Source organism: Choristoneura fumiferana, chromosome 25, assembly GCF_025370935.1.
Source record: "Choristoneura fumiferana chromosome 25, NRCan_CFum_1, whole genome shotgun sequence".
NCBI classification, from domain to species: domain Eukaryota; kingdom Metazoa; phylum Arthropoda; class Insecta; order Lepidoptera; family Tortricidae; genus Choristoneura; species Choristoneura fumiferana.
In genome coordinates this window covers 11,314,059-11,329,729 of record NC_133496.1, presented here as the reverse complement: position 1 = coordinate 11,329,729, position 15,671 = coordinate 11,314,059, and the positions used below count along the sequence as shown (strand labels likewise).

Below are 15,671 nucleotides of genomic sequence, written 5' to 3'. Positions count from 1 at the left end.
TTTGATAGGTTGAAGTTGCGTCAACGCACAAAGCGCCTAAACTACGTAGAATAGGAGCTCCGCAGAGCAAATCGTCCGTGGTTTGCGAAGCAGAGGATCGTGGGTTCAACTGAACCCCGGCTTGCACCTCTGAGTTTTTCGAAATTCATGTGCGAAATTAACTTTTGAAATTTACCACGAGTTTTGAAGGAAAACATCGTGTGGAAACCTGCACAAACCTGCGAAGCAATTCAATGTTGTGTGTGAAGTTCCCAAAATTGTATTTTTATTAGTATAATACCAGTCGTCTATTGTTGCAGTGCAAATGGTCGCGCAAGGGATTCCTGCGCACGCGCTGGCAGATCCGCGGCACGGCGGTCGAGTTCGTCAACATACATCTGTTCCACGACGCGTCCAACTTGCTCGCGCTGCAGCCTTTTCCCTCGGTAAGACTACCAATTTTACCAGTACAGTCGACCAATTTGATTCCTGAGCCAGCATGGAACCTTATCATAGTAAATCATTTTGTTTTTAAACGCTTTTATTTAACTTGCAATGTATCTTGTATGTACCATCAGCCAAATATGTGGTCTACCACCCCAAAGTTGATAATCGTTTGCACGTCATAGAACAATAATGCCAATAGACGTGTCTGTCAACTTGAAAGTTCGACTTTAGCGACATATTCATTTGATAGGAACTTGTTTAAAAGTTGATAGCTTATTTAGCTGATGGTAGGTACATACATATGTGCGGGTCAAATCTTGCAAGTTAAATTTGAGCCATTTCTAGCAGTCGGATTGTCTTGAAACTTGGTATACCTATCTATGTAAATTGCGTGACAATACAATAACGTGCCAACCAGACGGTATTTTTGTGGACCTACTCTGGAGATTCTTTACTTAGAAGCAAATAAAATTAAAATATATGAATAAAATAACAGGATTTTTTTTATTTTTCTATTGTTTTTCCAAGTTTATTTCTAACAGTTATTGTTAATTTTTTGGTCCACCCGTCCGCCCCTCCCAGAAAAAAATCCTGGATCCGCCCCTGATAGGGTTTCCACAACACAAGTTATTTTTTATGACACAAAATGTTCACCACCATTTCACTGGTCACTGCACAGTTTCCTGAGTTATTTTAGCGTTTAATCTTTGTTTAAAAAAAATATAGCGTCGTTTTTTTTTTTATTCGACTGGATGGCAAACGAGCAAGTGGGTCTCCTGATGGTAAGAGATCACCACCGCCCATAAACATCTGCAACACCAGGGGTATTGCAGACGCGTTAACCAACCTAGAGTCTAAGATGGGATACCTCACGTGCCAGTAATTTCACCGGCTGTCTCACTCTCCACGCCGAAACACAGCAGTGCAAGCACTACTGCTTCACGGCAGGATTAGCGAGCAAGATGGTGGTAGCAATCCGGGCGGACCTTGCACAAGGTCGTCTCGAAGCAGGGTTTTGTTTCTTCGTTCGAGATTAGTTTCTTGTTCCTTCATTCGGTAGCTTAGGCTTTTTTGACTTAACAATAAGATTGTGCATACATATTACTGTAACTTTGGCCGTATCGATATCTTCGTAGTTGACTGTACATGTACAGTAAAGTGCCAAAATAAGTATCTATTCGAACCACTCAAAAATATGTTACTACGGCCTTATTGCGTCGGAATAAGAGTCTGTGGTACTTATTTTTGAAGCTTTGAATAAGTTCATATTTTTACACTTGACCAGGGATGGGGAAACTTTTTCCTTGGCGTGCCAATATATACTAACGAAATATATGGCGGGCCAAGTTGTTGCATTTTTGGCTATGTTATTTACTGAAATAAAAATATTGATATGTATTTTCTGAAACTAATTTATTGTGCAATATTTTCGTTTTTCACTCATCCCGTGCTCGCAAAACAATGCGTGATTGTTGTATGCAAGTCATTGCCAATGAGAATGAAATTTCTAACCATACGAAATCTTCTCTTGATTTTTGTTTGATGGTCGCAGGCCGAATTTCAAGTCTTCGCGGGCCGGAGATGGCCCGCGGGCCGCAGTTTTCCCATCCCTGCACTTGACTGTACCTAAGCGTTTGCCAATGAGCGTTTTCACAGTTCGTATCGTGAGGTCCGTTTGACGTTTGCTTGCGATTGGCTCATTTAGTTTTTTAACCAATCATGAGCAAACGTCAAACGGAACTCTGATACTAACGCCATCTAGCGATATTTCGCCTCCGTGAAAACCCTAATTATGTTAGTTTCTTTATTTTTGTACGAGTGTATGTGTTACAGGTGTACTGCCGCAGTCGGCAGCGCGCACTGCGGCACACTCTGCGGCACCTCCACTCGGACGTTAACGCTGCGCCGTATTTCATCTTCGGGGACTTCAACTTCCGGACGGACACTGGAGGCGTCGTTAAGGTATGGTTGCCTTAGTCGTTGCGAGGCACTAGTTCTTCGGGCAAACTATATCGAAAGCATAAATTTCTAACGTCAACTAGACCTTAAACAGACAGGTTTTGCTGTTCAAAAAAAGTGAGATAAATGCAATTTGGGTCTACTCACTGAATTCGAAAGATTTGAACTTCACTTTGTTCTGTCGCTTTTAATTCAACACGAGAAAAGCGAGAGATAGGATCAAATAGATTCTAAGTTTGATTTTCATATTCCGTACCTAGTTGGCTTAAGAATGAAACCTACAATTAAATGTTCAAATTATACAAATAACCGTAAAATTGCAAATCGTCTGTTGAGGTTTTAAATGTGATTACTTATTATAGTTATTTCTTAATACTCGGGTTATATATTTTTTTTTATATTGCTTGTTTTGCGGATACTACTGGTTTTATTTTTACCATGTTGTATTTTTTTAACTTTAATATGTTTTCGCTGCCGAGGTCAAAAGTGAAAAATTCTGTGTCACACCGTGACAAAGTTTTTTAAGTTTTTTATCATCTCGTGTGTTTGAATTCCTCGCTGCGCTCAGTATGCTAACGTAGAATCAATTATAGAATATTTCGCTGACTAGAGATTCAAACTCGCAGAAAAAACTGAATTTGCTCTCTTGATGCACTAATAATTATTTTCAGAAAGTGACAGAGGAGCTGGCAGCGTGTCGGCTGCAGAACGGCGGTGCAGTGGAATCGTCGCGTCTGCAGTATCGGTCGCAGACGGACGGACGGGTCGTTCTGACTGTGGGGAAGAAGGAGTTCGCTCATGTAGACCATCAGAAGATATTCCGGGAGCCCTGGGTAAGCCATCATTATCATAAATAAATAAATAAATTATTATTATTGTCACATCTCTAGTGGAAACAGCTGAGCGGAGCGAGACGAGGTAAATGAAGCGTTTCTGTTGGTTAATGAAAAACACATTCCTCGCAACATATCCTCGCTCATCTCTGGTGGAAACACGACCTTAATGTCGTACTCATATTGCACGTATTTTATTTGTTGCACCTGCAAAATTATATGTAATAATATGTATATGTATTTGAGTAATTCGAATCTAAAGTTCGGTTTTACATTGCTCTTTCAAATAACCTAATAAAGTTAATTAAAGCTAGCTTAGAAAACAAGGTAAATCCGACTTTTTCCGATAAAATTCGATGACAAAACCTTATTTACTACATCTATATTAAAATTTCAGCGGATGAATGCCGTAGGTACTGTTTTGGTTTTATGTTGACTACAATATAGTGGTTTTTTGTTAGTTATCCAAAAAAGTTTCATTCGTTGCGCGAATCCCACTTATTTGATCATGTCAGGGTCAAATCCCGACTCTAACTAAATCTTATCTTTCGACGTGTATTATAAGTGAATTCGTCATTTTTGTGTGTCCGCTCTATTAATAACATTTTTTTAATACTTCTGTCGCCTCATTCCAAATATTAATTACTAATTTATGCCTAATAACGTATCCTTGTTACAGCTGCAACGCTTCGACCGCGAGCTGGAGGCGTTACGGCCGCACTTGTACGAGTTTCCCGTCAAGTTCCCGCCGACCTACCCCTTCGAGGAGGACGTGCAACTACCCACACACTACATGAAAACCAGGTCGGTTCAGTCACCATATCTCCCACTGCTGGGCCACAACGAGACTTGAGCTCAGTCTGAGGGAATTCGTGTAACAAACATACAAAAAAACATGCTGTCGAATTGAGAACCTCCTCCTTTTTGAAGTCGGTTAAAGATGGCTTTTGGATAATAGTACATTACTGTAGAGGCCGAGAAGTAGGGGGTTGCCGGCCCAGCGTAGCGAGGCCGCATAGGGATGCGAGGCCGGCAACCCCACGTTCCGGCCGAGGCTTGTGTAGTGTTTTTGTCAATCATGACATCAAATATAATAAAAAAACAAGAAATCAAGGTGGCAATATAATTGAGAAAAGCACTATACAAGCCTCCGCCGGAATGTGAGGTTTCCGGCCTCGCATCCCTATATGGCCTCGCTACGCTCGGCTATCTATATCTGCTTGGCCGGCAACCCCCTACTTCCCGGCCTCTACAGTAATCTACTATTATAACATAAAGGAGTTGTATAAAAATACAGGTCAATTCACGAGAGCTGGCACGAATAGATTAAGTGAGTGAATAAAAGTATGTGTCTTACCTATTTGAATACACTTTACACAAATATGAAAATTTCATGCATCTGTCATTTTCCTACAAAAACATCTAAATGACATTACTTTAGTTCAATCCATTAGACTTAATAATTCTACAAGTACTTACTTATATTCTTAGGGTCTATCAACTTTTTTGCTGAACTAAAAATGAACTAAAATAATTTCCTTGCTCACCCCGCGACCTTACGATAGCTAAGCTTATGCAAAATATGCGTGTTCATGCAGTTCCTCCACCTCCACACTGCTAAGAACACACACAAATCACACAACCCATCTATCACCACACCACACTACACTGACGCGTTTCGAACTCAACCAGAGCTCATCTTCAGAGTGACACAACCGTACACCATGCTACCAGTTGTTAGACTAACGAACCACAACCACCGTTTTAACTTGTCACTGTAACTCCCCAAGTACCCACATACGTTTTATGAAACAAACAAAACTACCACAAATTATTAATAAAAAATTTTAACCGTCCTTCAAAACTACCTTGATTTTTTATTTATTTACTGTCAAGGCATGTTTTATTAACTACCAAACAAACTAACTAAACTAAACTTTTAAACTAAACTTTTAAACTAAACTTTTGCTCACTTTGTCACTCGTTGCTATAGTTACGGTCTCCTGAGCAACTCTTTAATCCATAAGTTTATAGGATAAAAATTAGCATGCATTTTCGTGGTAGTTTCAACGCCCCTTCTATAAATTGGTCATCTAATAAGCATGTTAGTATAATGTGACACAACATTTCTTCTATAAAACTGTACTACTTTAGTCCCCTTGCTAACGGCACCCCTTAAACAAAATTGTACAGTCAGAACGGTTAACTACCTTTTGTATACTACGATGGTAGTACCTACTCAAAACTCAGCGGTGTTGGGCTAGAACCCAGGACCAGCTTCAGAGACTATTAGGTGAAACCACTGGGCTACCAACTCCCATGGTAGTTGATGTTGGGCCTTACGAGGTTATTCTGTGTCAGGTGCCCGGCGTGGTGCGACCGCATCCTTCTGTCGCAGTCAGCCCGCCTGCTGGTGCAGCCTGACACCACCAGGCCTGATGCTCGGCATCTGCACACGTCCAGGTTGGTAACAGTCATAGGAATCAAGTAATGCCTCTCAGAGTCAATTTCGTTTGAAATAATTTTTGCAATAAAAATAGTATAATTTAATCAAAATGCGTTTAATACGGTATTTGACAACTCCTATATTTGCCATGTTTTATATATTATTATGAAAATATAGATGTAGACAGTGTTTAGCGAAGAGAAAACTTAAATCGGTTGAAAATTGGGTTATAATGATCAAAAAAAAAACTATGTACCTGGGCCAATCAACTTTTTTACCGACACTAATCTGTCCGCGACATTTTTCAAACAATTGCAGTTTTTTGTAAGTAAACATGTTTTTTATGTAATGTAATAGATGGTGTACGTGATACATGTCATTCTACGTAAGTTCGACCTATTAAACCGTGAAATGTCTTGTTGGAAGAACGATTTTTTGTAGCGCCAGAGACAATTTTGGTAACGCATGAGACGCCCAAAGTGTCGGTAAAATAGTTGATTGGCCCACCTGTCTCTTTCTCGAACGCTTTTCTCTGTGCAGCAAGTATGGCGCTACTTGAGTGTGACGTCACATGCAAGTATGTCTTTCTCTGTCTAATCTTGAATTTCAAACCTTTATAACTTTGTTATTTGTAAAGGTTGCTGAAAAATTGTTTCTCTATTCGATAACAGGCATCGTGAAATTTTAATTTATAAAACATTTTAAAATAGTCAAATGCCGTATTTAACTTTATTAAATTTATTCAATCATTAAAAAATTATGCAAGTAAAAAAAAAGGTTTTTTCTTTTCATTTTAATTTTTAATTTATTCAATCAGCCATTACTTCGCCGTAAGCAAAGTTACTTTGCTTACCTGTGACCTAAACTTAAGACTAGTTAAATAGTACGCGTTACTAGGCGGGCGGCGGGCGGCTGCGGGCGGTGGTGCTGGGCGTGCGAAAACAAAAGACGGTCGCATTGCGGCCAGCGGCCTGCAAGGTTGTATGAAATCTCTTTGCAGGCCGCTGGAGTGACCGCGCGCAGGCAGGCGAGCCGCAGCGCCTGCAGCGCGATACTTCTCGGCCTATTATTTGTAACACAACGCCAATATTTCATGTCATGTTTGAGAAAAACTTATTTTTACAAATACTCTATGGCAGGAAGTCGGTAGCAGAGTCAACAGACAGTAGCGGGCGGGTATCATCGTCCGACACCAGTCCGGCGCGGTCCGGTTCCCCGGCGCACAGCCATCAGGTATAGTGTTGCCGAAAAATCGATAGTTTGCAATCGATAGTGTTATTGCTTTCAGAGCATGACATGAGTGCGTGTGAGCTAACTTTGGGGGCGGCAGACGTGAACTTGCCTTCGAAATCCAAAAGCTTAATGGTTACTTGACCTGAAATGTATATTTCAGAACTAAATTATTGTTATTATTATTTTAAAATTTATGACGGTGGAAGCATTCTACACTTCCACTGAACGTAGATATAGTTTAGATATAGTTAGTGTTTAGTATTGTAACTAAGGGACCCCATACATCCTGTATTTCTTTTATTATTATTTTTTGTATTTTTTTTTTAATTGTATAATATAGTTTTTAAGTATTTTATTTGTAATTATATTTTTATGAAAAATGACTTTCTGCCAAGTTTCTTGCGGCGCATTCTTCTTGGCAATGATGGTCTTTCCGAAAGCGCTGGTAGTTTAAAAAAATGACGTGTAAAAGTGCCCATTGCGGCCTATTTACTGAATAAATCATTTGAATTTGAATTTGAATATTCGGAAAAAGGCCATACTGTCGATAGGCCTATCGATAGATTCGATATCTCTTTTCGTGCAATACTATCGATGGTATCGATATTATTGCTGTCTAATAATGCAGAACTATCGATACTATTGATACTACTATTGATATTGCTACTGATTGATAGTATTGAACAGAAAATTACGAAAACTATCGATAATGTCGATAGTATCGATATTTTTAAACAATTGTTAGTTGCAATTAAATCATCGAAGAGTGCACACGTTTGTTTCCCTGCAAAATCCCTACATTCAACTCTGAACCTTAACGTACTAAACATAATGGTCAATATCGAACCGGATTCAAGAAAGTGAAAGGAAGACTGCCCGGCCGGCGAGAACAATAGAGGACCGCATTCCTGAGCCTAATGACTTGTCGTTTGCTATCAACTTGTGAATTTTATAATAAGTTATTGATTACGGTGTGTTATTTACGAGAATTTACAAGCAAATAGTGCAATATGAGTACGTGCGAACAACTACTACGTGTTTTGGAAGATACGGCGGGATTATTAAAGAAGACGGAAATTAATTTAAAGAAATGTCCTAAGCAACGATTAACAAAAGGCTACTTAGAAGCGCGATTGCAATGTATTGAAGCGTACTGGCAGACGTTTACAGCCGCGCATCAAAAACTTGTACAAGCAACTAGCAGAGAGGAGCGCGGCGAGATGCAGTACTTTCTTAAGGAAGATTATTACGGTATAGAAGAGTTATACCTGGTTTTACAAGGCGATATTAAGGACGCGCTTACGACCGCCGTTCAAATGAGAGGATCAAGTTCGATAGATGTTACGATGGTGGATGCGGTACAACAACAAGTGAAACTACCTGCCATTCATCTTCCGGTGTTCTCCAATAATTATGAAGAGTGGCCAACCTTCCACGATTTATTTACGTCTTTGGTCCATAATAACCCAAGTCTCAGCAAGGTTCAAAAACTTCACTATTTGAAGTCAAGCATCGCTGGCGAAGCAGCTGCATTATTAAAACATGTCACCATTACTGAACAAAATTATGAGCTGGCATGGCAAACTTTAAAACAAAGGTATGGAAACAAAAGGTTAATTGTGAATTCCCTGTTGAAAAGATTGTTTAATCAAAAGAAATGCACTGCCCAAACTTCTAGCCAAATCAAAAGTATACTCGACACGACGACGCAATGTTTAAATGATTTACAAAATCTTGAAGTGAGCGTGGGAGACTGGGACCCGTTCATAGTATACCTAGTGGTGAATAGACTCGATTCTGAAACACACAAGGCATGGGAGGAACACTCCTACAAATCAACGACTGCTGACGTGTTACCGAGGTGGACAGAACTAAAGAACTACCTTGAATCGAAATTCCGCACGCTTGAATTAGTTAACCCTGTCACTGCTACGGTATCAAGAGAGACAAGACCTATTAAGGAGAAATCATTTCACGTGTCGGCGCAAGCGAAGAGTTGTGTTTTATGTAAGGATGTTCACACTTTATGTCACTGTAAAGAATTTACAAAAAGGTCACCCGGGGAAAGAATGGAGTACGTGAAGAAAATGAATCTATGTTTCAACTGTCTGCTTCCTGGACATTCTGCTTCACGATGTCGCTTACCTTTTACATGTCGAATATGCAAGAAACGGCATCACACAATGATCCATCAAGCGCAGAATAAGGAATCAAACGCAGAACAGGCTCACCACAGTCAAACAATGAACTACGTGGACGAGGACCCTAACACTGAAGAACAAGAAGAAGTCGTGGAAATTTCATCCAATTTAGCATGCAAGAAATCTACGGCCTTGCTAGCGACAGCAATGGTCTCTGTAAGGGACGATGACGGTCACACGACTACCCTGCGTGCCTTAATTGATCCAGGGTCTCAATCAAGTTTTATAAGCGAACGTGCAGCACAAGCGTTACGAGTCAAGAGATTACCAGCGAGGGGAACTGTTACTGGTGTCGGCTCGACACAGACTACAATCAGCAGCAAGGCACAACTTCAAATAATGTCAACACAAGATGACAAGGTTAAGATAAACGTAAACGTTTATATAATGTCTTCGAAGCTAACCTCAAAATTACCCTCGAACAAAATAAAATACAATCCAAAGGCCTGGCCACACATTCAAGGTCTTACCCTGGCTGATCCATGTTTCCAGCAGCCAGGGCGAGTAGACATGTTATTAGGTGTAGAAGTGTGTGCACAAATATTTAAGAGTAAGATTATCAAAGGTCCACCTGGCTCTCCATGCGCCCAAGACACAAGCCTAGGTTGGATTCTCTTTGGAACGGCAGAAGATACAGCAGACACTTATCAAGAAGATATCATCGTCATGCATCATCAAGTAAATGTGGACGACATGTTAAAGGCATTTTGGGAAATAGATACAACAGACACAAGCAAAAGATTAACGAAAGAAGAAGAAGATTGCGAAAACAAGTACAAAGAGACACATACAAGGAACGAGGAAGGAAGATACATAGTAACATTACCATTCAAGACAGAAGAACCACAATCACCAAGAGGACAGACAAGAGATATTGCACTACTCAGACTAAAGCAATTAGAAAGAAGATTCGAAAGAAACGCTAAACTAAAAAACGATTATGTTAAGGCTATGGAAGAATACATGGAACTGAACTACATTGAGGAAGTACCGGAAGAAGAAATAGCGAATTCAGCGGTATATCTCCCGCATCATGCGGTAATCAACGAAGAAAAGGAAACTACAAAGACAAGAATAGTATTCAATGCATCAGCTAAGGGAGCTAATGGCGTGTCCTTGAATGACGAGCTTCTCATAGGACCACACCTACAAGAAGATATGAGGAACCTAGTCATGAGATGGCGTTTGCGACGGATAGCTATAGTAGCGGACATAAAGAAAATGTACTTACAAATACTGATGAACCCTAAGGATACTGATTACCAGAGAATACTATGGCGCAAAAATACAAGCGATCCAGTCAAAGACTATCGTTTATTACGTGTTACCTTTGGTACAGCATCAGCGCCTTATCTTGCTGTAAGGTCCCTTCTACAAGTAGCCGAAGATGAAGGGAAAGACTATCCAATTGCATCACAGATTATACGCGAAGATTTTTTCATGGATGATCTAATGACCGGCTTAGATACCGTGCCAGAAACGGTCGAGAAGGCTAAACAGATCGTGGAGATCTTAAGAAGGGGAGGATTTACGCTTCAAAAGTGGGCATCTAATAGCTCTGAGTTTCTCAACGAATTTTCACCTTCAGAAAGAAGTGCGCATGTAAAAATAGATCTCGAACTTGATGGCACCATCAGAGCTCTTGGACTTTGCTGGAATATGAGTGAAGATACTTTCCAATACACCTTAAATCTGTCAACCCCACCTGACGTAATCACGAAAAGGAACATCTTGGCTGACATTCAACGACTTTTTGATCCACTTGGCTGGATTTCTCCTGCTTTACTACCTGCAAAGAGAATTATTCAAAAACTATGGCTATTGAATGTTGGTTGGGATGAGCAGGTCAACACGACGATAAGGGAAGAATGGCTGAACATACGGAGAGACTTACATGAGATCAAGAATATTAAATTAGACAGATGGTTGAACACGACTCAGGACTCGCTGGAAAGAGTTACTATACACGGCTACTGCGACGCCTCCAATTATGCATATGGAGCTGTAGCGTACCTACGAGTGCAGACACCGGATGGCGAATACAAAACGTTTCTTTTAGCCGCCAAGACTCGAGTTGCACCAGTTAAGCCTATGACCGTGCCTCGGCTAGAATTATGCGGTGCGGTTTTGCTATCAAAGTTACTGAAACAAATAAGCGTAGCAACCCGAATACCTACCAGTCAGATATTTGCTTGGACCGACTCCATGATAGTGTTAGCATGGCTGCACGGAGATCCCACACGATGGCAAACCTTTGTCAGAAATAGAGTTGTTACCATCAAGGACTTTATTCCAAATAGATGGTACCACGTTCGAAGCATGGAGAATCCTGCTGATATCGCATCCAGAGGTATGTCGTTGGACGAGCTGAAGAAGTGCAATATTTGGTGGCACGGACCGCAGTGGCTGAAACATAAAGAACTCAAGTTAGAATACCCGACAATTGAAGACACAGACCTGGAAATGAAAAGAAATATAATAAATGTTAATCTAAAACAAGATAAAAGTGTTGATGTATATAAAACCTTACCTGAAAAATTCGAAGAATACGATTAACTTAACCCTTACCTTGATACAAATAACATCCTCAGGGTGGGCGGTAGATTATGCCATTCTACTTTGGATGAAAACAGAAAACACCCCATAATCTTGAGTAAATGTCATCTTACGCACCTAATTATAGCGGACGCTCATCATCGGACCTTACATGGGAGATTCCAATTGACCTTAAATTACATAAGAGCTAAATATTGGATCTTAAAGGTAAAGAGACTTCTTACGACGTATCTTAGAAAATGCTTGAAATGTGCACGGCAGAACGCCTCTACGAAAGAACAGTTAATGGGAGATTTACCAAAGCAGAGAGTGACACCAGCTAAGCCATTTTTGAATAGCGGGGTTGATTTTGCCGGACCCTATCAAATATTAATGTCTAAAGGTCGAGGGGCCAAAACCAGCAAGGCTTACATTGGAATATTCGTGTGCATGGCCACAAAGGCCATTCATTTGGAACTGGTGAGCGACCTGACATCAGAAGCATTTATCGGCGCTTTCCGTAGATTTGTCGCACGACGAGGACGGTGTGCTCATCTCTGGAGTGATCAAGGCCGCAACTTTGTGGGAGCCAGTAAAGAACTTGCAGACTGTTTCCGAGAGGCAAAACTGGAACTGGACGGCGAAGTAGCTGAAAAACTGGCACTTGACGGAACGCAGTGGCATTTTATACCCGCCTATAGCCCCACCTTTGGAGGTTTGTGGGAGGCAGGCGTACGCTCGATGAAATATCACTTAAAACGAATCCTGAATACCCACTTAACATATGAAGAGATGACCACAGTTCTCTGTCAGATAGAATCCTGCCTTAACTCGCGACCTTTGTGTCCCATAAACGATAAGGATATCGATAGCATGGAAGTGCTTACACCAGGCCATTTCCTGATAACCGAAGCCCCAATTACTGTCCCTTCTCCAACTCTTAAGGACACTTGTGTTAGCAGCTTAAGTCGTTGGCGTCATACACAAAAATTAATCAACGATTTTTGGCGTCAGTGGCAACAGGAATATTTATGCAGACTGCAGCAGCGACCCAAGTGGCTCAAAAGGCAGGAGGAATTTAAAATTGGCCAAATAGTGGTTATCAAAAATGACCAATTGCCCCCCGGCAAATGGCAGCTTGGGCGCATAGTGGATAAGCATCCAGGTGCGGATAAACTCACTCGCGTTTATAGTGTTAAGAGTGGTGAAACTATTGTAAAAAGAACTGTCACGAAATTATGCCTTATGCCTGTCGATGTAGAATCTGAATAAAATTTAAAATCAATTTTGCATGTACCTAGAAATAAAAAAAAACTATTTTATAAATGGAATATTATATTATACCTAATTTAATTTCCCTCTAAATATCGTCACCTTTGTGATTTACGTTGTGTTTTTAATTATTATTGCCATTTCTTGCTATATACATTGTGCTATAGTTTGTCAATGCAATTGCATGTTGATAATTTAATCATACAATTTGTTGTAGTCAAATACTATGTACACTTTGTAGATGTATATGTACCTATGTAATGTAAGAAAAGGTCAAGCCCTTTTGGTGGGCGGTATGTTAGTTGCAATTAAATCATCGAAGAGTGCACACGTTTGTTTCCCTGCAAAATCCCTACATTCAACTCTGAACCTTAACGTACTAAACAACAATCGATTGTGACCTTTATTTCAATACTACGGTTATTATAAGCAAGATTGCAAGATGTAAAGTGGCTTTCGACTTAATTAACGATCTACCATACCTAACCAACTTAGTCTTAGAAGATTCAGTTGCTGCAACTTCTGTTCTGCCCGCCTCCCCGTGTTGCTGCACCCCCCCGTGTGATATAATTTCATGTGTTTTTATGTACAGTGTTCATAAACTTGTGAGCAAAAATGTGATCAAAAATATCTGAACACGACTCTATTGTTAAGGGCGTAGAAGCGTGTTCAGATATTTTCACAAGTTTATGAACTCGACTGTACAAAAGGTCAATATCACAAAAACGACTGAACCGATTTTGATAAAACATGTCTAAGAACCATCGCTAGAAAACCTGCTTTCCAGTAAAAGACCGCATTCAAATCGGTCCATCTGTTTAAGAGCTACAGTGCCACAGACAGACACACGTAGCGGTCAAACTTATAACACCCCTCTTTTAGCGTCGGGGGTTAAAAACACGTGAAATTATGTCACTTCTTGTTCTTCATCTGCCCTTAGTCGAGCCCCGGTAAAACGTTGGAGAAGAAATCCAGCATGGCCGACCTGGATGGCTTAACCGTGCCCGGCATCGGGGTCGCCAGGAAAAGCATCGCCGACCCGACCAGCGTGCAACAGGCCATCAACTCCAGGTAACCTTCGTTGCATTAATAGATATAATTATAGGTAGCGCCACGAGAGTTGAAGTGCATGATAATACACAGCTACACGAAGAACTGATTGCACAAAAGGAGAATGCAAAATGAACGAGTAAATAGTTTATTGAATCAGGCGTTACTTTGCGGAGGTCCATATTAATGAACTAAAAAAAAAATCTTTGCTCACCCGCGACCCTATGATAGTTAAGTTTCTGCGGATATGCGTGTTTATGCAGTTCCTCCACCTCCACACTGTAAGAACACACAGAAATCACCAGAGCTCATCTTCAACCAGAGCTCATCTTCAGAGCAAACAGAGCAGACCAGTGTTCTTACAGTGTGGAGGTGGAGGAACTGCCTGAACACGCATATTTTGTATAAACTTAACTATCATAAGGTCGCGGGGTGAGCAAAGAAATTCTTTTAGTTCATTAAATTAGCAAATGTCAAAATCACGCTGTCATTACATGACAAATAATTATGATTACATGTTCTTGTGTGCGTGACCTCAAATCTAGTGGCTCTACCTAAACCTTGGAAGAATTTTCGACCGATTCGGAACAAACAGCTTAGTGCTTAGAGAACCTGGCTTTAAAAATCTAGAACTATACTATGTAGGAATGAACTGCGATATTTAAATACTTACTTTGCCCCGCAGTGGGACACTATTGTAGGCTAGTAAAAAAAAAAAAAGTAGCAGATGATGGTTAAAATATAGTGTAGTTGAAAACTCACCCGCAACAATGTTGCCAATAAACGAGAAAGCAGGCAGTTCCACTATTTGTCGTTTATTGGTTACATTTTCTTTAATGTAATTGTACTTTTATCTATGTACAATAATGCGTGAAATTTGGGAAACACTTATTTTTCAAGAACGTTTAATAAACGTATTTAACTAACATCCTATTTTAGTTTAATTAATTTTTTCATCTGTTTATTAAAAACAACTAACTTTCCTGATTTCATTTATTGATTAACTTTTCCTGAATGATCGAACTGACTGCCGTACCCAAAATGGTCATTTAGTGTTTGATCGTTAGTAAAAAGCAATCATTTTACTATACAGGGTGGCCCATTTATATCGGTCAGTATGGGAAAGTCTGAAACTATACGACATACGAAAATTTCTTCTTAGGAACCATGACATTGATTTTAAATTTTTTTTTGTAAAAAAAAACTTACACTATTTCTATTTAGATATCGATTGTGTACGTCTTAAGAAGTAAATGTGTCCATAAAACATTATGTCTAAAATGAATAAAATGCATTGTTTTCACATACTTTAATTTATTTTAGTAGGTGTTCGAAGTTTTTTTTTTTCAAAACAACCGGGTTCGATTCCCGAGCTGAGTACAGGTTTTTTTTAAATGCATGAATGCAGTTTTTCTTGTTATTAAAATCGATGTCATGGTTCCTAAGAAGAAATTTTCGTATGTCGTACCTATAGTTTCAGACTTTCCCATACTGACCGATATAAATGGGCCACCCTGTATAATGCAATGTACATAAAGATTAACCGACGTTTTTGAGTAAGACAGTTAGAAAAATTCCTTAAAAGCTTTTAATGATCTATCTCTGTGCTTTCTGTCTAAATTTAGCTGTTTATTACTTGAATTTTTTGCTTTCCAAGGATTTTAAACTTCTTGAGCGAAGACAAGGATGGGTAATCGGATATACTGCTTGGTTGTT

At 39.9% G+C, this 15,671-nt stretch overlaps 2 protein-coding genes across 4 annotated transcripts in view; both read left to right on the top strand.

Moving 5' to 3' along the window:
* Positions 1–15,671, top strand: part of LOC141442420 (inositol polyphosphate-5-phosphatase A-like) — a 46,923-nt gene that overhangs the window by 9,289 nt on the left and 21,963 nt on the right. For all 3 annotated transcript variants that reach the window (XR_012452939.1, XM_074107397.1, XM_074107396.1), the window contains exons 4-10: positions 300–425; positions 2,260–2,388; positions 3,057–3,218; positions 3,898–4,022; positions 5,580–5,681; positions 6,804–6,897; positions 13,846–13,976. Coding sequence is in view for 2 of the 3 variants with exons in the window: in XM_074107397.1 (XP_073963498.1) it covers positions 300–425; positions 2,260–2,388; positions 3,057–3,218; positions 3,898–4,022; positions 5,580–5,681; positions 6,804–6,897; positions 13,846–13,976 (869 nt within the window). In the remaining variant the exon portion in view is untranslated. The remainder of the gene's footprint in view (positions 1–299; positions 426–2,259; positions 2,389–3,056; positions 3,219–3,897; positions 4,023–5,579; positions 5,682–6,803; positions 6,898–13,845; positions 13,977–15,671) is intronic.
* Positions 7,673–13,223, top strand: LOC141442135 (uncharacterized). The gene has a single exon (XM_074107043.1). It carries the CDS (start codon positions 7,908–7,910, stop codon positions 11,652–11,654), a length of 3,747 nt encoding a protein of 1,248 aa, XP_073963144.1. The 5' UTR covers positions 7,673–7,907; the 3' UTR covers positions 11,655–13,223.